The sequence below is a fragment of the Sminthopsis crassicaudata genome, chromosome 1 (genome assembly GCF_048593235.1).
Source record: "Sminthopsis crassicaudata isolate SCR6 chromosome 1, ASM4859323v1, whole genome shotgun sequence".
NCBI lineage: Eukaryota > Metazoa > Chordata > Mammalia > Dasyuromorphia > Dasyuridae > Sminthopsis > Sminthopsis crassicaudata.
In genome coordinates, this window is record NC_133617.1 from 166,385,066 (window position 1) to 166,409,007 (window position 23,942).

The 23,942-nt window shown below is 35.9% G+C and overlaps 1 protein-coding gene across 1 annotated transcript in view; it reads right to left on the reverse strand.

Moving 5' to 3' along the window:
- Positions 1–23,942, reverse strand: part of F13A1 (coagulation factor XIII A chain) — a 189,234-nt gene that overhangs the window by 50,140 nt on the left and 115,152 nt on the right. The window contains exons 7-8 of the mRNA XM_074270966.1: positions 17,882–18,056; positions 13,656–13,794 (exon numbers count right to left, since the gene is read on the reverse strand). Of these exons, the coding sequence (XP_074127067.1) occupies positions 13,656–13,794; positions 17,882–18,056 (314 nt within the window). The remainder of the gene's footprint in view (positions 1–13,655; positions 13,795–17,881; positions 18,057–23,942) is intronic.

The following is a 23,942-nucleotide window of genomic DNA, read 5'->3' on the forward strand; positions in this document are numbered from 1 at the left end:
TTTCCTATCTTCCCATCTCTTTTCTGTTTTCTATTTCTATTACTCTGCTTTCCCTTTATAACCCAGGTTTCCAGAAAAGCTTGAAGCATTTTGAATGAAACTTCTAATTAATGGAGAGGATGCTGACTCAGTAATGTTGGACCATGACTAGCTGTGTGAGGGTTGAGGATGACTCCAGAGCTTTTTCTCCACCAATTATGAGCATCTCATGCAAAATCATCAGTTTTGGCTAGAATCCTGAGTTATAGTCATCTCTCTTCTTCCCCTGCTCTCTTTGCTTCTATCTCTCCGACTGTCTCTGTTTCTGTTTCTCCAACTCTCTCCATCTCTATCTCTTGTGACTCTGATTCTGTTTCTCCGTTCCCCCCCTCTGTTTCTGATCTTCCCCACCTCAATCTTTCTGTCTCTTCATTGATATATCTAGAGCCTTGATAACACACAGCCTAGTTTTATAAATGTTTGTGGACTGACTAAAAACCATTGATATCAGAGAGATTGAGAGAGAGTAAATTACTTCTAAGTAATTTGAGGGTTTTGTGGCATATTCTAAAATGTAAAAAAAAAATCCTTCATTTACATATAGAATAAAATACTTCAAGTTTCCATCTACAAAGTTTTCTATAAAATATATTCCTGAGTTTCAGATATATGTATATATATATATATATATACATATGAGGCAGCTAGGTGATATAGTAGACATAATATCAGGTGGAGTCAGGGAGATTTATCTTCCTGAGTTCAAGTCTGACTTCAGATATGTGCAGGCAAGTCCCTTAATCCTGTTTGCCTCTGTTTTCTCATCTGTAAAATGAACTAGAGAGGGAAATGGCAAACAACTCCAATATTTTTTGCCAGCCAAGAGAAGCTCAATTAGGGTCAGAAAGTTTTGGATATGACTAAATTGACTGAGCAACACACACATACACATTTATATTTAATAGAATACACATTCATATATATGTATATCAAATTATGATTTTTTTCATTCCTGCTAAGAAGATTGTCCTGCTAAGTCTGTAGTCATAGATCGTAAGGGAATTTTCATGCATCTTTAAGAATAATCAACTTTTTTTAAAAAAAGAAAAAATAATCAACCTTTGATTATTAATATTCTGATTTGTCTTTTACCACTCCATTAAAGTTCTACTCCACTGCATCTTTTTTGGCATCAAGGCAAGGCTACGATCTTAAGAACTGGGATAACATAGTAAAAATTCTGGCACTACCAACATGGAAAGATGTGTGTGTGTGTGTGTGTGTGTGTGTGTGTGTGTGTATGTGTGTGTGTGAGAGAGAGAGAGAGAGAGAGAGAGAGAGAGAGAGAGAGAGAGAGAGAGAGAGAGAGAGAGAGAGAAGAGAGAGAGAGAGAGAGAGAGAGAGAGAGAGAAGAGAGAGAGAGAGAGAAGAGAGAGAGAGAGAAGAGAGAGAGAGAGGAGGAGAAAAAAGAATAATAATGGAAAGAAGGAAAAGAAGAGCAACAAGAAGAAGAATGAGGAAGAGGAAGAGGAGAATCACCTTAAGTAAGTAAAGAAAAAGCAATCTTCAGGTTAGTTATCAGTTAATGAATTGTTTTGACCACCCCAAATCAAGAAACCATCCACTAAGGAATACTTTTTAAACTTGGGACTGAAAAGGTTTGTGGATAGAATTCAGGAGGTCCAAATATTTTAAAATTTTCATAACCACAATGAGATGAAGCAAATCCGTTCCAATAGAGAAGTAATGAACTGAACCAGCTACACCCAGCAAAAGAACTCTGGGAGATGACTAGGAACCACTACATAGAATTCCCAATCCCTCTATTTTTGTCCGCCTGCATTTTTGATTTCCTTCACAGGCTAATTGTACACTGTTTCAAAGTCCAATTCTTTTTGTACAGCAAAATAACTGTTTGGACATATATACATATATTGTATTTAACTCATACTTTAACATATTTAACATCTATTGGCCAACCTGCCATCTGTGGGAAGGGGTGGGGGGAAGAAGGGGAAAAGTTGGAACAAAAAGTTTTGCAATTGTCAATGCTGAAAAATTACCTATGCATAAATTTTTTTGGAAAAATTAAATTAAATTTTTTTCATAACCATGTTTCAGTGTAATTGTTTTGCTTTATAATTGTTGGCTTTTATAATACTATATATTTTGTGTATTTAAACTTTTTTTTTTCCAGAGAAATCTATAAACTTCATCAGATTGCCAAAGGGGCCCATAACATACAATAGGTTAATCGCTCTTTCACTAAGGTGTAGAGGGACCATGATCTGCCTTAATGGGGAAATTATGCATACTAATGGAATGAAATATCTTTTTAACATGAAAATAATGAAAGCTACTCAGATGCTTGATTTCTATCCTCTCTCAGGCCACCCTTTTCGGTCTCTTCTCTGTCTGCTGTCATTTGTTACCAGAGGTGGCAGGGTTGAGATGAGAGCAGAGACAGAATTCATTTCCTCAGGGCTGTTCCACATTAACAGTGATGATGGTAAAGAAAGAGAATCATAGGAATGATTCAGATAAGGTTTAGGGATTACTTGCAGATTTCAGGCATCTTTGTTGACCTTTCCTCTCATTATCAGGGAAAAACAAGAGTTTAGTAGTGCTTGGGATATTAATATAGGGCTTAAAAAATCATTCAACTTTTCTGTTAATTTCTTTCTCTGGCAAGAAAGCCAGGGGAAATGGGAATAAAGACTAGCTAATGCTCTACTATCTAGCACTGCACCCAACAAAAGGCTATTTCATATTGCTAGTAAACACATTTATGCCTGCAATTCTGAAAACATATCAGAGCTTGCTTTCTTTTCCTCCTTTTCAGAGGGCTTTTTTCCTTTGAAAAATGGAAAAAAAAAACATCAACAAACGCCTGAGCTTATATCCTGTAAGACAGGCTTTTTCAACACATTCTGGAATTAAGTATTTATTTGCACATATGTATTATCTAAAAGATTTTTTAACAACCAAACCAAGAGATTTAGTAAATCCCAGAATTATACTTCTGCATTGAATAGCCTTTTGTGAATATAATATTCCAAATCTGATAGCACCCATATGTATTTGTATGTGTATATATGTGTGTATATGTTAAATCCCACTTCTGATTCATACTGGTATGACCTTGGCTAGATCATTAATCTTTTAGTGCCTTCAGACAACTCTCAAAGCTTATAATGTGACCATCTAGATTAGCAGAGGAATTTTCCTCACTGGGAGTTCCCTAGATCAATGAGATTACAATTGGTAAAGAAACTGCCTTACATGGTTCAGTACCTTCTCTACAATTTATAGACTAAGAAAACTACCTAGAAAAACAAGGAAGTTAAATGCCTTGCCCAGTGTCATACAACCATCATGGTCAGAGACAGCACCTGAAACCAAGTGCTCCTGGCTTTGAGGCCCTCTCTACATTATTCACTGAACCATGTTGTCCTACATATACATATCTATTTAGATACACATACATACCCTATATATACATATGCATATATGTGTGCATATTTGCATATGTATATACTTGTGTATATATTTGTATATGTATTTTGCTTATTGTTTTGTTGATTAGTTGTATCTAATTCTTCATGACTCCATTTGGGGTTTTCTTGGGAAAGATATTGAGGGAGTTTGTCATTTCCTTCTCTAATTCATTTTACACATGACAAAATGGAGCATAACAAGGCAAAATGATTTGCCTATAGTTTTCAATCTTTCTATTTACCTACCTACCTACTTATCCACCCATCCCTTTCTCTATATCTATATTTAAATAGATATAGATATAGATATATATGCATACATTTATATGTGTAAGGTTAACTAGTTGGTATAGTGGATAGAGCATTGGGTTTGGAATCTGGAACATCTTCCTGAGTTTAAATCTGGTCTCATACACTTACTAGCTGTGTGAACCTGGGCAAGTCATTTAGCCTTGTTTGCCTCAGTTTCCCCATCTAAAATGAGCTGGTGAAGGAAATGGCAAATCACTCTAGGATCTTTGCAAAGAATATCCCAAATGGGATTACAAAGAGTGAAACACTACTGAATAGTGACTAAACAACAATATATGTACAGAGTAGAACTGTGTTTTCCTTAGTTTAGGGAATCTCAGGGAAGGAAGCTCTTTCCATCAATACAGATGGATGCCTGATTTTCAGCCCCTTGTCATTTCTGATGAGGGGCCTTCCTCTACCAATGTTATATCATTAGTGGTCATCCACTTTAGATAAGACTTTGGGTCAGGACGTGCGCATACAAGAAGATGTAACACAAATGGATTATGGTGTATTTGACTCCCTTGCTTGGAGGAAGATGGCTCATGACAAAATGCTTTCTCTTAGAGAAATTTTATATTGTTTGTTGGAGGTAGTGTGACATAGTATATGAACTCTTTATTTGAAGACTGGAGACCCTTGGTTCAAATTCTGAGTCCCTCACCTACCTAATGTTGGGCAAGTCACAACTCTATGAAGCTTAAGCTCTATTAGATGATGATAATAATGATTATGCTACTTATTTTAAGGGGGTGTTGCTGGATTAATTCAATGAGATAATGTTTGTGGAGCCCTTTGTAACTGTAAAGCACTATATAAATGTAAGTTATTAATATCATTCTACCTAAGCACTTCTTGTGTTGACAAAATCAATTCTCTCTATTTACACTGCATGTGGAAGAAATCCTTTGAAAATCAAGTAACTAACCACCTCCCTTTCTCCAGCTAAGATGTGAGAGAGAACAAACCTTCTATCCAGCTGGAAGAGAGAAAAGCCTATTCCTAGCATGGAAAGTGTTTATTCTTAGCCTGGGGAATGTTGTAGAAAAGACCTGAATAAGAATCCAGCATGAACTGGATAATTTCCCAGCTCCTCCCAAGTCACATCTTCATAATGTGGCTCACAATTTTAAAAAGAATATTCCCAGATATATTCAAAATATAAAAACTCATTCTGAAAGTCAAATAAAAATGATCTTTAGATGATTTCCCATTTAGTTTCACCTATATAAGTGCTTTCCTCAGTGGGAATAATTAGGAGCTGATCACACACCTCCCACACACCTTATTTCATTTATTTAGTTCCACTCATTAAGTGTTTATTCTTTCACATAGATTATCATCGCCAAGGAGCCAGTCATTCAATAAACATTTATTAAGTACCTACTGTGTGCAAGACACTGTACTAAATGTCAGAGATGCAAAGAAAGGTAAAAGACAGACTTTACTCTCAAGGACCCCCCTCCTTTTTCAGGTAAGGAGAATGCTGATAACTGTGTTTGGAAGGAAAGGACTCCCCTAGCCACTTCTATAAGTCTAATAAGTTTAAACACCTGTTTTTATCTACTTTCTCTTCTATGATGCCCTTTATGAAATGAGGTGACCAAATTCAAGTTAGTCCAAGGGGAGGTCAAACCATTAATTTATTTCATGTCTGATGAAATCATGTTCCTGACTCTTCCCTCCCCAGGACACCCTCACATACCCATTCATTCTTTTGACTGTGGTTGAACCCTGAGCAAGCATCTTCATTAAACTGTCCATAGTGATTCATAGATACTTTCCCCTAGAGGTTACAAATAATTCAGAAACCATCAGCACACCAGGGACAAGTAGCTGAAATTGGTTCTTGCAATGGCTGTTACCTTGTACTTGTCTACACTGAATTTCATTTACTATCATGAGGTTCAATAGCTTGGGTGGGGTATGTCCTTTTGATGGTCTACTGCTGTTCTCTCCTCTGACTGGTTGAAATTATTCTCTCGCTCTGTCACTCGCCATTTATAATATGATGGCAGTGGACAAAGGACTCTTGTACACTGTATGGAAAGGTTGGAAAACTCCATAATGAACTAAGCGTGTGCTAAGGGAGAACAGGAACATTATTTACAAAGAGGATACAGAAAAATAACAATCATAATGATTTACATTTAGATACTATTTTAAGTATTTACAAAGTGCTTAATAGATATTATTTCAGTTGATCCTCACAACAACTTTATGAGGCAAAAGATGTCTATAATCCCCATTTTTTAATTGTTTACTAAAGTATACAGAAATTAATTCACTTTCTCAGTGTCCCATCATTAGTAAGAGCTTGAGAAAGGATTCAAATTCAGATTCTCCTGACTCCAAATCCAGTGCTCTACCCATCATGTATCCTGTCCATTGACTCTCACCTATCAAGAAACCAAGTTGGGACTTGATGTAGTAAATGGGAGAAGACTGAAGAAATAATGTGAAGACTTTTTGAGCCTTCGTTTCTTCTTTTGTAAAATTGGAAATGATATTGATTTAAAAAATCACCTATTGTGAGGAAAATATTGCCAGTTTTTTTGACCTGATTTGTGATCTCATTGAGGAAACTCCCACTACTAAGCACATATTAGTAAATCTGTATTTCACATCCTAAGAAGAGAATTGAGATAATAACAGATTTGTCTAGGGTCACACAAACACTGTATGCAGAAGCACCACAGGAAACCAGGTCTTTCTGATTCCTATCTTCTATGCTGAATGAGCTGTTATGGGTAGTATAAAGTAACAGAGAGAAGCAGTGGGTCATGGTCAGGGTGCTAACCTCAGTCAGGAAGTCTTGGGTTCAAATTCTGCCTCTGGCATATATTGGTTGAAGTGATCCTAGGCAAGGCATTTAACCCTTTGGAGCCATAGACAACTCTAACACCATAAGTTGCAGAGAAGGGTTGACCTGCACTGGAAGGGAGGGAGTTTCCTTGTTTAGGAGTTTTTTATGGGAATAAAGCCCAGGTCTAGTGCCAATCCCCTAAAGCAACAAATCTTCAAGATTAAATTTTATTTGGCTAGTAATCAGAGAATTAACACATGTACATTCATGTCTACACTTATCTTTACTGTCCCTGGCTCCAGCTCTGCTTCTAGCTTGATCTTTTAACCATTGGAGAAGTAGACACAGTGATAACTGGTACCTGCTGTTACAAAGAAATACTATACAGACTATAAGTAATGATGGACTACAGATCAAAGGAGAGAAAAGAGCCAGATGGATTCAGTCCAGAAAGAGTTCATGGAAGAGGATAACCTGAAGAATTGCTTTGAAGGAGAGAGAGGAAAAAGACTGGAAAAACAGAAGGAAATGGGACATTTCATATGGAGGGAGTGACAAATTTAAAAGCTCAAAGATAAGGGATGAAATCAGGCAAGATAAGAAAACTATTTGATTGGAGTTTGTAGTGGGAAATACAATGAGGAAAGATGGGAGATATAAAGTGAGAGGAAGAGTTTATTGTAGACAAGGATTTCATCTGATCATACTCTTTTTCAATATAGGCAAACCTAAGTGATATTTTTGGTAGCCAATGATGCTAGATGCAGAGTGATTAAAGGGTGTAGGGTGATTGTGGATTTTGTCTAAGGGTACTAACATCATTTCTTTGACTCACTATTCTTGGTTCATTTTGGAGCAATCCCCTGAATCGACAGCAAGTTATAGACAGTGTCAGAGAAGAAGGATCAACAAAATCTTTAAACCTACGTTGAAACAATCCCCTGCTCTTTCAATTAAGGAAATTATGAACACACCTAGGATCTGTTTAAGTTGTTTCAGAGTATCTATACTTCCTGAAAGATCTTAGTCTCTTGATAAACTAAGACAGGGTGAAAGTGGGAAGAGAGTTTCTCAAAATAAAGCCACAGCAACTTTGAATCAGAGCCACCTTCAAGTAAATTCCAGGGAATCACTTATAGTTTTTATGAAGTGGGGAGGGCACCTGCCAGGTGTCTGGCTCTCTGAAATTGCTCTTAAAGTTACCTGGGATTTGACAAAATTTGGCTTGAGATTTGCAGAGGGATTGAATGTAGGGGGTTCAGGGATTCACAGAACTTAGTCCCATCCCTCAAACTTTCCCTGACCCTTTAACTTTCCCTGCCCATTTAGGTGGCCCTGGGGAGTTTCCTGAAATTAAATCTGAGGTTCATCAGAACCAGTTTCAATTAATATCTTTTAAAGCCTCTTCCAGATCTAGATCTATGATTCTTCAGCGAAAGAGGTAGGGAGAAGCTTTGGGCCAAACAAGGAAACATAGTTTTCAAATATGTGTATTGAAAAGACAAAAATCATTGAGTTTTAAAATTGGAAAGAATGCTACTTCTCTAATGGATCTTGAACTCATTGATTTTACTATTCCACATAATGAGATGAATTTCAGTCTACCCATGCCTGCTCATTCTGGGTAATTGTTCTTTGTCTACTCTTTGTCTAATATACAATTAGAAATAATAATAAAATCTAACATTTACATAGTGCTTTCTATGTAGCAGACACTATAGAAGTGTTTTATAATGATTCCATTTGATCCTCACAAATACCTTGTGAGGCAAATGCTATTATTACAACAATTGCATCTACCTTGGGGAGGTGCATGTATCTTGCAACTTGTATCTATGGCATCTGTCTTGGGAAGTAGATTACTATGCCCAATTTACAGCTGAAGAAACTGAGGCAAACAGGAATGAAGTGACTTGCTCAAACTAAACGTAAGCTAGTTTAGACTGAGGTTAAATTTGAACTCCGATCTTCCTGACTCCAGACTTTTGCTCTATCCCCTGTGCCAGCTAACTGCCTCAATAAACTATAGAGAAATCCATCAAAAGTGTGATTGTCATTGCATAGGTACCAATTTAATACCCAAATTGTCTACTGATTAGCTCTCACTCTAGATATGTGACAAGCTCATCTTTTTGTTCTGGTCATATTTGTCAATAATGACATCCATTACTCTGTTCTGTGTAAATCTTTGTGGGAAATATACTGTGCAGCTAGATGGCATGTTGGAAAGAACACTGGATCTGTAATCAGGAAGCCTCATCTCTCTGAGTTCAAGTCCAGCCTTAGACACTTACTCACTGTGTGACTTTGGGCAAGCCACATAACACTCTTTGCCTCAGTTTCCTCATCTTTGAAATGAGCTGGAGAAAGAAATGGCACACAGTTTCTTTATCTTTGCCAATAAAACCCCAAATGAAGTCACAAAATTCGGAGATAACTAAAAAACAACTGAATGAATGTAAGTCCTGGGGATGCAAAGGAGCTCATGTTCCAGTTAGAGTGACAACATGTAAGTAACTAAATCTGTTCAAGATATACAGAGAATAAATAGAACGTATTCACAGAAGAAAAACCCCGAAATATGAGGGATTGAAAGAAATGATGGAGGATGGAAAGAGCCTTCTGTATCAGTGGATATTTGAGCTGAGATTTTAAAAATTCCAGGAAGGCAAGAAGGTGGAGGTGAGGAGGGAGAACATTATAAGCATGAGGAACGGGTAGTATGAGGTATAGAGTACTATGTTGAGGAACAGCAAGGAGATATGTGTGACTAGATCTTAAGAGTGTATGGAGGAGAACTGAGTTAAATAATCCTGGAAAGGAAGGGGAAGGTTATGACACTATTTAAGTGTCTAACAGAGGACTTTAGATTTAATTCTGGAGGTAATAAGGGACCAATGAAGCTTTATTGAGTTGAGGATGGGGTGATATGATCAAACACATGCTTCATAAAGATCACTTTGAAAACTCAGTTATGGGATGGATTAGAAGGAAAATGGATTTGAGCCAGATAGACTCACCAGAAACTTATTGTAGACGCTAAGGGAGGGTTGATGAAATACTGAACTAAGGTAATATATGTGTGAAAAAAGAGAAGCATGTGAGAGCTTTTGTGAAGGTAGAGTTGGCAATGCATTGGGTATGTGAAGTGGGAATGAGGAGTCTCAGATGACACTGAGATGGCTGTGTAGTATCTTTGGGGAATTATCTTCATAGAGATGATAATTAAGCCCATGAGAACTGATGAAATCACCTTAGTAAGATTATAAGGAAAGAAAAGAAATGGGGGTCTGGGACAAAGCTGTGAGGGACACCCCTATATAGTAAGTATGAAACAGAGAAAGAAATGGCAGAGAAAAGGAAGGAATTATTAGAAAAACAAAACCTGGTTATAACTATGTCATTAAGAGAGGAGACAGAATTTGGGAAGAGAGGATGAATAACAATTATTGTCTCCTTTAACACCCTATCTAGTATTTTGTGTGTGTGTGTATGTGTGTGTGTGTGTGTGTATTCATATCTTTATCTGTGATGCTCTGCCCAAAGAAATGCAAAACAATTTTTTTTTAATTACTGAAACCTCCCAAAATAAATCGAGGTTTGCCAGCTAGATTTCTTTCTTCTTGTTATTGTTATTTGTCCCTTTCTCAAAGAGGACCATGTCATCAGGGAGATGATACCATGACATATAAGTGAATTGAATTTAAGTGAGGGAGGGCTGTGCAAGGTCACCTACCTCACTTTCTCCTCTAAGGCCATCTGAGTTCAGTGGTCAGATGTAGATCAGGATGACTGAACAAGGCCCTGGATGCAATGGGAGACCTCGATCTTTTTCTTTCCCAACTTCAATCATTTTAGCTCTCATTGATTGGTCTAAATAGGTCCTAGGCCAAGGCCCAGTTGGGCATTATTTGGGTCCAGATTATCTCAGAGTGATTGTAATAGCAGTTGTTTCTGTTTTAGCCAGGAAACCCTGAAAGTTTTCCCCTCTCAAATTGATTTTTTAAAGCTGGGTAAAAAGGCCATTTTTTGCCTCATTTCTTACCTAGCCTTAATCATTGAATGGCTGTTGCCTCAGTCCACCAGATCTTAGCTTAAAAAAAGGCCAAGATGTCCTAAGGTATCCATGGCCATCTCCAGTTGTTAGGATCTATATCTTGCCACTGAACTCAGATGGCTCCAGAGAGAAAAAGTGAGGCTGATGACTTTACACAATTCTCCCTCACTTCAATCCAATTCACTTACGTGTCATGGTGTCCCCTCCCTGATGTTATAGCTTCCTTTGAGAATGAGAATGAAAGACCAACAATGACGACAACAATCTAGCATACTTATACTGACCATGGGCAAATCCATAAGAAGAGGTGATGGCTGAGGCAGACCCAAAATGCTGTTTGGAAGGATGTACAGATGTGCACTATGCAGACTAGGGAGCTACCTATATATTGTGATTTGAAAAATTTGATAAGGATATCTCCTAAATCTCTTCCATCACCAACCTAGTGTAACTCTTACCTTCCCTTTCTACCTGCCCTAAAATTTACATTAGACCCTCCTTGCTGAGTTAGAAAACAACGTCAAAGATATAATTTCCAGAACTCCATTATGGAAATCATGTTGTTTCTACCTTAATCTATTAGCATAAATATTTCATTAGTCAGTTGAAGTCATGGAGGAGGGAGAAGAGGAGAACAAGGGAGACTATTAAATAGGAATGTTTCAATTTGGGAGATAGCCTGGGGATACTGACATAGAACAAGCCCTGAATGTTTGGGAAGAGAGGTAAGACAGCCTTGTAGTGAGCACTAGATAAGTCAATGAGGAGAAGGGGAAGAAGTAGTTAGCATTTTAGTTAGAGAACGTTGGCTCTCGTGTTTTATCTTGGAAAGAGTTCTGGAAAGAATCTCTGCCATTTAACATGTATACTATAGTTAATATGATGAATCTTTCTGGGATTCATCTCTAAATTTAAAAGATTAGACTAGAAACCATGGGTTCTTACCCTAGATTCTAAGAAGTTATTTAAAAATGTTTTGTTCACTCAATTGCTTTTTTAACCATTTTTTTTACTTTGCCCCTATATGTAAAAAGAAACTATGACATTTTTCTTTCAAATTTTGAATTCCAAATTCTCTCCCTTTATCCTTACCTCCCTTTTAGCTCTATTTCAATATACTGGTTTCTTTTAGCTTTTATTTTATGCATTTACAAAGATTTTTTTTCTGAAAAAGGGTTTTCAGATTTCACCAGACCACCAAAGGGGTTCATGGCATACATAGAAAAAAATTCACAGTCCCTAAACTAGATAATCTCCAAGGTTCCTTCTAGTTTTAAGACCTGTATTGGAACACTTAATCTAGGTACCTGTGGAATGTAGATTTTTGTTGGGGATGCTGTGTGAGGTTATATCAAATAAAAGGTGGAAGGAGAGGAATAAAGAAAAATAATTGAGAGTTGGGGCTGCTGCAAAGACTTTGCAAGGTGTTTTTGTGTATGTCTGTGTTTACAACAGGAGGAAGATATATAGAGTGTTGAATGCCTACAATTCTTCGATTTACCACTTTATCAAATCTTGGCAAATCCCTTATAGCAACTACTTTGGTCTGTTTTGATTCCCTCATACACGTTCAGAGACCTTGTATTACAAATCTCTCTTTAAAGTGTTTCTTAAATTCTTACTCTATTTGCTGAGGTCAGACTCACTTCTTTCAGCACAGCCCCTCGGCTTCTCTCCTCCTCAACTTACTCTAGCCCCTAAAATGAACCAGGTTATATTTTATTCATAGTAATGCTCTGCAGCTAGTTCAGTGATTCCCTTCTTTCTACATTGCCAAATGAGTGCTTCCTGATCCTGGGAGTTAATGCTGCTCTGGCAACCATTTGAGTTGTCTGTAACAAAGAGAAAATGGAGCACTTTTCACTGTTAATCTCCCTTCAAATGAGCTTCTACATTCTCAAACCTCAATCTAGATGTCTTCACAAGAATGGTTTACCTTTATTGCTTTCAAAGTATAACCTTAAGAGTAAAAATGTTGCTAGCTTGGGAATCCCATATCTGTTCAATGCCTCGTAACAGCTAAAATTATGCCTCCATTTTCCCTTGTAAATGATATTGTAAAAAACATTTAAGTCGGGACACCTGGGAAATTATCATTGGTTTCTCCCCCCCTTCTAAATGTATTGGACTGAGAGGTCACAAGGTACGATATTTCTCTGGTGTCTTAATGAACTAATCCATAGAGCATGATGTAGAACAGATGATAAAGACTCCTGTTAGCCTTCTTGTTAGGGCAGTGAGAAATAGCAGATAGATAGATGAGGTGATAGAAAATGGTACCATGTCCACTACCCCCACTTTGTTCACATTTCAACTGATGGTGATCAAATTAATGATGAACAACAATGAATATAGCTTCCAACTTTATATTCAAAGGACATAAAATAAATAGAAAAGCAAATCATCATAACAATCCTTTTGCTATTATTTGCAATAGAAAGGTATTAAGTCTAAAATAAATTCATTGGAGCAAATCCAGATACCAAATTGTGTTCTTATTGTTAGGAAATGAATAATGATTGATACTAAGAAGTGAGCCAACTTAGTAGCTCTCAGAATCCCATATTTTCTTTTGGACTCAGTTCAAATACTATTTCCTATAAATATGAAGTCTTTTCTGATTTCCCTAAGCTTCTATTCCCCCAATTACCATTTATGCATTTTTAAAATTTTATATGTAGTCATTTATGAACGTGTCATATTTCCTGTTGATAAACATTTGTAATGAACAAGACACTGTTCTAAAGACTTGAGAAATAAAGGCAAAAAGAACAGTTCTTGATTTCAAGGAGCTCATGTTCTAATGGATTATGGGACTTGTTTTCACTTTTGTCTATATTGACAGCACCTGACACATAATAGGTGCTTAAATAGATTCTTGTAGATAGATCTAATTTTTACGCATGATTCTGATGCACTCTAAAAATAACCAAGGGAAAGAAAGAAAATCTAGGCTGAATTTCCTTTCTGTGAATAAGAACAATATAATCTATTAGCAAATGTCCTAGAAGGCACAACTCACCATACAGAGTCCCTTGTAAGTTTGGGATTTATTTTCCCATCTTCGTCTAGGAAGATGTCCATTTGCAAATTGGCATTATTATCATGGGCTGAGAAAAAATTGGTGACAATTCTTGCAGGTATTCCAAGGCAACGAAAAACTAGAATGAAAAAACAGCAACAACTTGGACTAAATTTCTGAAATTACCATCAGATTTTAATAGAGAGGGAAAGAAGAGAACTTGAGAAAAATAATAATAAATAATAATAAAGAATTTTACTACATTTTTTTCAAAATTATTAGATTAAAGAAGGAAAAAATGACTATTGATATGCAGCAAGTTTGTTTTCAGGAGCTGAATGAACAGGGATAATTCAAAGAGAGTTGAGCTAAATGGACTCCTCTGACTTCATGGAATTCCATTTTTAAAGTTAGAATGGATGCAGTAGATCTTGAACAACTTCCTCATTTTATACATCCTGATGTTTGTGAAATTATATTGAACACTTTTCAAAATAATCCCATGGAAGACTCAGGACTAAAAAAAACCAGCTTTCCTTTTTCCACCACAGCCATAGTAGAGGGACCAAATTGGGGAGCAGTGGGAAGACAAGATTGGGTTGGTCAGATAGTACTAGTTGATCGAGTAGCTGGCATATTAAAGTGATATTAGATAGTATATACTACTACCACTACAATCTAACATTTTTATAGCACCTACTATATGCCAGGCTCTATGCTAAGTGCAAATACTATCTCATTTGATCCTCTCAAAAATACTGGGATGTAGGTGCTATAAGAATCCCTATTTCATAGTTGAAACCGAGACAGACAGAAATGAAATCATTTGCCCAGAATCACCCAGCTACTAAGAGTCTGAATCTAGATTTTTTTTTATTCTAGGGTTTTTGATTCCATGTCACCTAGCTAACCCAGACAATTAGCAATTAGAGTAAGCTATTTTAGGGGAGGGACTGCCTTTATGCTTTTTTTTTTTTTTTTTTTTTGTATCTCCAGCCCTTAGCATGGTGCCCAACACACAGTAGATACTATATAAATGTTTAATGAACTGAATTGACAATAGTAGACAATAGGGAGCCACTGGAAGTCATGGAATATGGGAATAATTCAATGAAAACACAAAGGATCATAGATTTAGAGTTAGAAGGGATTTGAGAAGATGTTGTCTCCCCCATTGTGAAGAAAATTAATGCAGTGCTATGTGAGTTCAAACAGAATAGTCTTAATAACAGAATCCTGTAAGAAAGTATCAGTGATAGAAATATAAAATATTTCTCATTCTACATTATTTAATTATTTATTATTTAATCATATTAAACAGGTTTTCTGATATGCTAATGGAACATTTCTTTGAAAATCCAGTAAAATCAAATTTGTAAATTAGGGCTTTATGGAGTAGATATCCTGTTGTTTTTTCATCTTTGACTGGAATTCACTCTGGTGCCTCTATGCAGAGGGTGACATCGAAGATTCATTTTAATTGTTTGATTATAAATTACTTAGATGCATCTTTGGCCATATGTACCTATTGATTAAACTTAATTCAAATGCCCTCCCTGGCTACCAGGACTTGAGCTATCAGGACTCATTGAAAATAATTCAGCTGACAATTTTAAGATTAATGACTGAGCTTGGTTCTTCCTTTTGAGATAGGTTAGCATATTTAACCAATGACTATCCATTCCCATTCAATAGGATAACCTTGGAAGTCTGCAATGGAGGACACTGTCAGCTGTCAGCCTCCTTAAATGACTTAATCCATAACCCCCAAAGAGTGAGAGAGGTTACCTCTTCCATCTCATTCACATCTACACCTCTCTGGTGATTTACAGTGGCTTTAAAAGTGAAAATTTTAGAATCCTCTATTCTATTCCTTGAACCTTCCTCTGACTCATACCATGTTCAAAATCAATCTTATTCATAATTGTTATTTACTCATAATATGTTATTAATTCAGGAAGGTTGAATTTAGCGTTCCAGTCTCCCTTTCTTATTCCTTCTTTGTGGCACTGCCATCATAGGGTACCTTACAAGCATACCAAATATGTAAGAGTCCTCTACATTTCTCCTATTAGATACCTTCTATTAAAACACATTCATAGGAAAAGATCTGATCATCCCATTCACAGTAATGTTTAAATTACTGCTAAAGATGAATGTGTTATAATAGTTTGCATTTGCAGAATCAAAGCCAAAAATCAAACATTATGCTGTAATGGTGGAATTTAAGGCAGCACCTCTCATAAGGGTAGATGGAAAATAATGAGGAATTAAAGATAAAATTATATTCTTGGCCTTGCTGAAGTAATTTCCTCTAGATCCTTGTCTACTCTCTTCTTAAGAGGACTCTGCATTGTATTGTACTTGAAGGTAAAAGTCTTGAGTCTGGTCATTTCCAGCAGGCTTACTTCATACAAGTAAGCCTATTTTCCAGAGATTAGTGATAATCCATATGGACTAAAGAGAGGCAGAGAGGGTAAATTCACTAGATAATTAATAATATTTACCTTTATCTCCCGCTAGAAAATTCTGGATCTATATAAGTTTTCTAAAGCTCACTGGATATTTGAACCTAGACAGTTCACCTCAGAATAGGATTTTGAGATCATCAGATTAAAAAGTCCATACAAAAGAGGCTTCCCCCCAGTATAACTTTATTGACCAATTCTTTGACAGTCACAACTTTTGGTTGCAAGTGGATCATGTTATTGTCATGCCATATGTTGCCCGACAGTGATAAAAAAAAAAAGCCACTAGTTGAACAAAGATCATCCATTTGACTCTTCATCCCTTGAAATTTTGGCTTTTCTCATTTGAAAAAACAAAAATCAATCAGTAAAGTTAAATCAGTTTCTTTTAAATATTTTTTCAAAAATAGTGATCTTTCAGAAATGGTCTCCAGCCTTAGAATGCTGATTTTCTCCCAGGCTATGCAAATTGTAAAGAAATGAAAATTCATTTCCAACTCATTGATCTTTATAGCAGCCTTATCAACCTCTCAACTAATATGTGGTGAAAGAAATTTATTTTCCACAACATATTTCTTTGGGACTTAACAAAAAAGTAAAAGTAATAGCTGTGCTAAAATTATGCAAACGTTTTTAAAATGGTGTAGGGAACTACAGAGAATTCTTTTCTGCCTCCATCTGTTTTCCCTTGGAGAAAATATGACATAGCAGTTAAAACAGTGGAAGGGAAGTAGGGAGACATGGATTACACTTGAGGTTATACTACCTAATTGCTCAGGGATCTTCGGTAATTCATTTAACCTGTTTCTCCCTGTGTCTAGAATAAAGTCATCACTACCTGCCACTACCTCTCCCATAGCAAGGGAAAAGAATTAATTGTATAAATCATCAACACCTGCCTCAAGTTTCCCCTAGGAAGGTAATGCTAGGTAACTAGGAGACATATTTCATTTTGTGGTGGTTTATTATTTGTTTTACTTTTTTAACCTCTTTAAAAATGTGTAGCTTCAGAGATTAAAAGGGTATAACTTTTTATACATTCCCATTTAGCCTCCTCAGCCTAAAAGTTCTTCAGATGTATAGAGAGTTGGCTTTGAACAGGTCAATGTCGTTTTTGTCATAAATCATAAAGCCAAATAAACCTAGGAATATAGCTGGCGTTTTTATTCTGTATTGACTATACTTTCAAATATTCATCATATGAATACTGCAGAAACAACACAATGAAAATAGATTTCAGATGAGATGCTGACGAAAATCCCTATTATTTCATTGGGTAGCTAGGTCGCACAGCATTAGAATGCCAAAAATTCAAATTCAGACTCAGACATCTATTAGTTATGTAACCCTGAGCACTAAATGACTTCACTTAACCCTGCTTACCTCATTTTCCTCATCTGTAAAATGAGCTGGAGAAGGAAATGGTAAAGTTCTCCAGTATCTTTATCAGAAAAATCCCAAAAAAGGTCACAAAGGATTGAACATGACTCAGTAAATAAATAAATAAATAATTTCATTGGTAATAAGAATTCTCTGGTATAGAAACTCTCCACTGATGTAACTTACAGTCTTAGAGAGATGTCCTAGGGAATTGAAATAACTTGCTCATGGTCACATAGCTAGTGTGTGTAAGAGCGAGACTTGAAGGCAAGTCTTCTTGACCTTTACACTATATTCCATGCATGGGGCTTATTTGAAATTCTCCTTTATGCTTTAAATAATTTCAATTTCTCTAGGAAATTTCATTTGAATACTTACAAGTGTTGAGGACACCAGCAAAAACCCAGCACTGACCATACTGTACTGGATTCCCAGAACTTTGATATTCCAGCAGAATATCAACACTCCCGGTCCAGGCAGAAGGAGGCACTCCATAGGCATATATATTGTCCCAGGATCCAACAATAACACCTTGATCATCTTTGGCATTGATCTATGTGAAAAATGGAAGGGGGAAGAAAAAGAAAATATGTTGAAATTAAAATTTTTTTAGGGAGTAAAATGTCCTTTAACTACAGAGGTACCAAGTGAACTTCAATAAACTCCTATCTTCTTGTATTCATCCAATATGCCAGTGATCCCAAACTTTTGGAGGCTGATGAGCCAACCCCTTTCCTCCACCAGCTTTTTCCTCCTTTGAAGTTCAAGCTATTCATATTGGTAGTTCTAATGAAATAGAGGCAGCTATTTGGCAGAGTAGATAGAATGCTATATCTAAAATCAAAAAGACTTGAGTTCAAATGTAACTCCAGACAATTACTAGCTGTTTGGCAAGTCATTTAACATTTATGTACATAAAGTTAAAACACTCTAAAATATTAATTATCATTATTTTCATACCATTTCCATGATTTTCCTCCATGTCATTGTTTTTCATGGCACCATAATATTATATTACATTAACATAGCATCATCTATTTAGCTGTTCTCCAAATGCTGGGCATATATAAGTTGTTTCCTATTTTTTGCCATTGCAAAGCAGAGAACTAATAAATATATTTATTTTATAGCTATGTCTTCCTCCCTTTTACTATATTTTGGGGTTGGAACCTTAGCAACAGAATTACTGGGTTGAAAATTATGATCACGTTTGTGACTTTTTGTGCCAGATCTGAATTAGAATATTACCCTTCTTGCTAGCATGGCACATACTAATACACAGGACTGACGATGTCATTTCTTAATTCAAGGACCCTCAAAAGCTCTTTTGTGAGTACAGGATAAATCATAAGCAACTCAGCTTTGTACTTAATGTCCTCCTGAAATCTAGCTCACCCAATTAGTCTTATTTCACATCTCTTCCCTGCACAAACTTTACTTCCCAGTCAAATTGGATGATTGACTTTTCTTTAATGTTATTGTACATTCTCCTTTCTCCATGTATTCACTCATTCATTCAGCACATATTCCTCTCTCACCTTATCCTCTTTATAGCTTTCTCTTTTTTTTCACGATTAAATTCAGGTATCAACTCCTCTGCTTTTATTATCATTCCATTTTAATCTCAGGTGCCTCAAATTTTCTTAGACCACTTAGAATGTACCTACCTTCAGAGCATTACATTTCCCCTTTGTCTCATACATAATTGTCTATGTATTATATCTTCCTATAAGTCTGTAGTCTCCTTGTAGGAAGAGACAGTTATTTTTTTCATTTTGTAGAAGACTCAGGTCTTCCTGAATCTAGACCCAGAACTCTATCCACTGGGCTACTTAGTTGTCCCTAAATAACTGTGAGCAAATAACCGAGCAAGGTGGCCTGATGGATAGTGTCAGGTATGGAGTCAGAAAGACTCATCTGTTTGAGTTCAAATTTGGCTTCCAACATTTGCTAGCTGTGTGACCCTGGACAAGTCATTTTATCCTGTTTGCCTCAGTTCCTTCATCTGTAAAATGAGCACAAGAAGGAAATGGCAAGTCATCCCAATGTCTTTGCCAAGAAAATCTAAAACGGGGTCATAGTCAGACACAATAACATGTATATATGTGTATGCGTGCATATATAAGCACATATATAAAAACTTTATATGTAAATTTATATATATATATATATTTATATTATATAAGTATTTGCATATTACAACATTTATAAATATTGTCATTTGTATACATCAAAAATCTTTTTTGGTAAAATATGTGTAAAAAAGTATTCTTATTTTTTTCTAGGTGATTTGATATATAATTCTCAAAATAACATAAGAATCACTATGGTTTACAATAAACTCATGACTGACATGGAAACAAATAAATCTAAATCACAGCCTTTTGCCAAAAAATAATGTCTAGACAAATGGAGATTAGAGAGTTCAATGACTAAAAAAGAGGTTTTTGGAACTGTCTCAATGACTCTGTCTCTGTCACTCTGTTTCTCTTTGTGTGTGTGTGTGTGTGTGTGTGTGTGTGTGTGTGTGTGTGTCTTTCTGTCTCTGTCTCTCTGTTTCTCTCTTTCTCTGTTTCTCTCTCTGTCTCTGTCTGTCTGTCTCTTTGTCTCTGTCTCTTTCTCTCTCTCTCTCTATATATATATATATTTATAGATAGATAGATAGATGGATAAATAGATAGATATAGATATAGATATAGATATAGATATATATGTCACCAGAAACATTTTGGAAAAGGAACTTCATGAAAAATCTTTTTAACATTTTGTCCAAAGCAAATAATAGCTTTGGGACAAACCCTGGTTTGAAAGTATTGGCAAAGTAAAAGTCTATGGACCAAACGGATTCCCACTAAAGATAGCTGAAGTTGGCAATGAAATGCTTTTCTGTGTACTTTTTTTAAAGAGAGAATACTTTTTAGTTGGTTAAAAAGCTTTTGTCCTCTGTTACAAATGAGGTCATAAATGTAAATGCATTTTCTTTTTCTTATTAAAGATGTTTTCAAAACATATTCATGGACAATTCTTTAACATTAGCCCTTGCAAAACCTTGTGTTCCAAATTTCCTTCCCTTCCCCCACACTCTCCCCTAGATGGCAAGTCCACTATATGTTAAACATGGTATAAATATATGTCATATCCAATATATTCATACATATTTATACAATTATTGTGCTACACAAGAAAAATCCAATCAAAGGAGTAAAAAAGAAGAAGAAACAGAATAAAATGCAAGCAAACAACAAAAAAAGAGTGAAAATGCTATGTTGTGATTCACACTCAGTTCTCATGGTCTTCTCTCTGGGTGTAGATAGCTCTCTTCATCACAAGATCATTGGAACTGGCCAGAATCCTCTCAATGTTGAAGAGAGCCACGTCCATCAGAATTGATCCTCATATAATCTTGTTGTTGCCATGTATAATGAGCTCCTGGTTCTGCTCATTTCACTCAGCATCAGTTCTTGTAAGTCTCTCCAGGCCTCTCTGAAATCATCCTGCTGGTTATTTCTTTAGAACCAATAATATTCCATAACATTCACATACCATAACTTATTCAACCATTCTTCAACTGATGGAAACTCCATCAGTTTCCAGTTTCTGGCCACTACAAAGAGAGCTGCTACAAGCATTTTGGCACATACAGGTCCCTTTCTCTCCTTTAGTATCTCTTTGGGATATAAGCCCAGTAGTAACACTGCTGGATCAAAGGATATGCACAGTTTGATAACTTTTTGAGCATGGTCCAAATTGCTCTTGAGAATTTTTGTATCCATTCACAGTTCCACCAACTATGTCTCAGTGTCCCAGTTTTCCCACATCCCCTCCAACATTTATCATCATCTTTTCCTGCCATTTTAGCCAATCTGACAGGTTGACAGATTTTAATTTGTATTTCTCTGATCAATAGTTATTTGGAGCATCTTTTTATATGATTAGAAATAGTTCTATTTCTTAATCTGAAAATTGTCTGTTCATATCTTTTGACCATTTATCACTTGGAGAATGGCTTGAATTCTTATAAATTTGAGTCACTTCTCTATATAATGTAAAAGCATTTTCTAAGCAGCAAAAATTCTGTATACAATTTAAGGAAGAATTGGTGATATAGAATATTACCTTTACATAGTGGTAAATTCTTTAAACCTAAATATTTTTGTAAATTCATTAAGTGACATCAACTGGTATTTCAATCAAATATCACTTATATTTTTCATCTGAATCATAAATTTTTAGAGCTAGAGGGAACCTTTAAAAATACACCATAGTATTCTGGTTAAAATTCTAGCCTATTCTTACTCAATTTCATTAATGTAATTTTCAGTTGCAATCCTATTTTGATAATTATAAATTAGACTAATGAAATATTTATTGAGTGCTGACTATACTTAAAGCCATTTGAGTGACATGAATAATTATAAAATAAGGCTGTTGCTTTCAAAGATCTTGCAATCCAGTGAAGAGGTAAGGTGATAAATGAGAACAGCTAAATGAGGAATATAGACCAGAAGGTTCACTGGAGGTCAGTGGCCTCAGAGATTCTGGCTAATCAAGGAAAGATTCACAGAGAAAGTGGGATTTGAGTTGGACCTTTAAGAATGGGAAGGATTTAGACTGGGTCAAAGAGACAAAGAATGAGTGCATACATGGATTTCTTTTGGTGGTGGTGGTGTTAAGTGAACAGTATATAAAAAGGTATATAAGTATACAGGGCATTTAAGGATAATGAATAGATTGATTTGGTTGGAATAGAATAGGCAATAAAATATATTGAAATAAGAATTTTTTTCTAATTCAAATTTATGGACTTCTAGGAATCTCTCCACAGGCCTTCAAGGTATCGGTGGACCCCATGTTAAGCATCCCTGTAATAAAGAGTTTATCTAAGATACTAATAAGAAAAAAACGCTAGAAATCAGTCAATCAACAGATATTTATTCAGCTCCTACTATGTGCCACAAAGCATGAAGAGAAAAGTGAAATAATTGTTACCCTAGTAGAGCAAAAGGAAGATCGGGTGCATTATGGAGTCATGGAAACATTTAAAGTAAAACCAACCTTTTCAGGGGAACATTGGGGGCAATTGGCATAACGTGACTTCCAATACTACCTGAGTAGTCTCATAGGCTCTACAAATTAGTGTCCTTTCCAAATGAAGCCATAATATCTGGCCAAAGATCTGATATTTCTAAGATCCTCATAGAAACTACATATGTCACACATGAAGAAGTGTCTTCTTTTTGTCAGCTTTAGGGGCATGGTTTTTGAGTTTCTTTCATTGGCACTTAGCAACAGGTACTACTTTTGAAGCTCATTTATCCTTTCTCTAGTTTTCATTGCTTTCATCTTTCCTAAAGGGGGCAATCTTCCTTGAAGTTACATGGAATGTCAGTTCTGAATATAAGCATCCATTCTTATCAAACTTAGGAAGATGTTGCCCTCAGAGCACAGAAATGAGAGGATATGAAACATACAGATGGAAAACACCTAAGGCATGAGAGTATAATCTTCTTAAGTCGTTTCAAAAGCTCTTAGATTTTGGGCAAACTGGCTATTGAAAGGTAGGATGTACTTATAACAGTGGTGTCACTCCCCTAAGGTACCAGTTTTAATGAGCTTTCTCCACATGGCCATTACAGTTCCCTATTTAGACTCACCAGGATTCTTCCACTTGAAACTATGTTTATTCATTGCAAAACAAAGGAGAAACTAGATTACTATACTAATAATTTGAACATGGCTAGACAATTGAGCATTTTGGTGAAATAATTTGATTTGACCCATCTACAAGGCTGAATTAAGTGAGAAATTAATTGCAAACTCACCCTTTTGGAAACAACCATGAAATGATGGCATTATAGAATTCTCAAATCCTTCTCACTATCTTCATAATCATCATTTTCATTGTCGTCCCTGAAGCTGAATTGATTATGTAGCAATATGCAGCTATTGTTAAGAAGGTCAAACTGATAGAGCATATTTGTCCTTGTCATAAAGAGTACATAGACAATGTTTTCTGGTACTCAAATTATCACTTCTCTTGCCATTCAGAACTATGAGAGTCCATACCAGGTAAAGCGACAAAAGCTGTGTTAATGACTAATTTTTAAACATAGTCATTAATTAGCATAACTTTTTATAGCAGCAAGTTGAACCCAATCAGTTGAGGCCATAGGGAAGAATATGAAAAAAAAATCTGTTTCTACTACAGACCTTTTAATTATATTAATGCTGGACTGTTCCCCTGTTGCTTGATAAATCACAACTCTCATTTAAAAGTATTTGGCTGGATTAGCTACTGTTTTCTAATTAGAAAATCGACTACCAGAGAGCCCAAAGATTGAAAGTGATATGTCTTTCCTGACAAACCCAAAGGGTTAGGGTGATATCCACCTTCTTAACCAGGGAGATCTGTTTGGGGAGGAACACTTCAAGGACATGC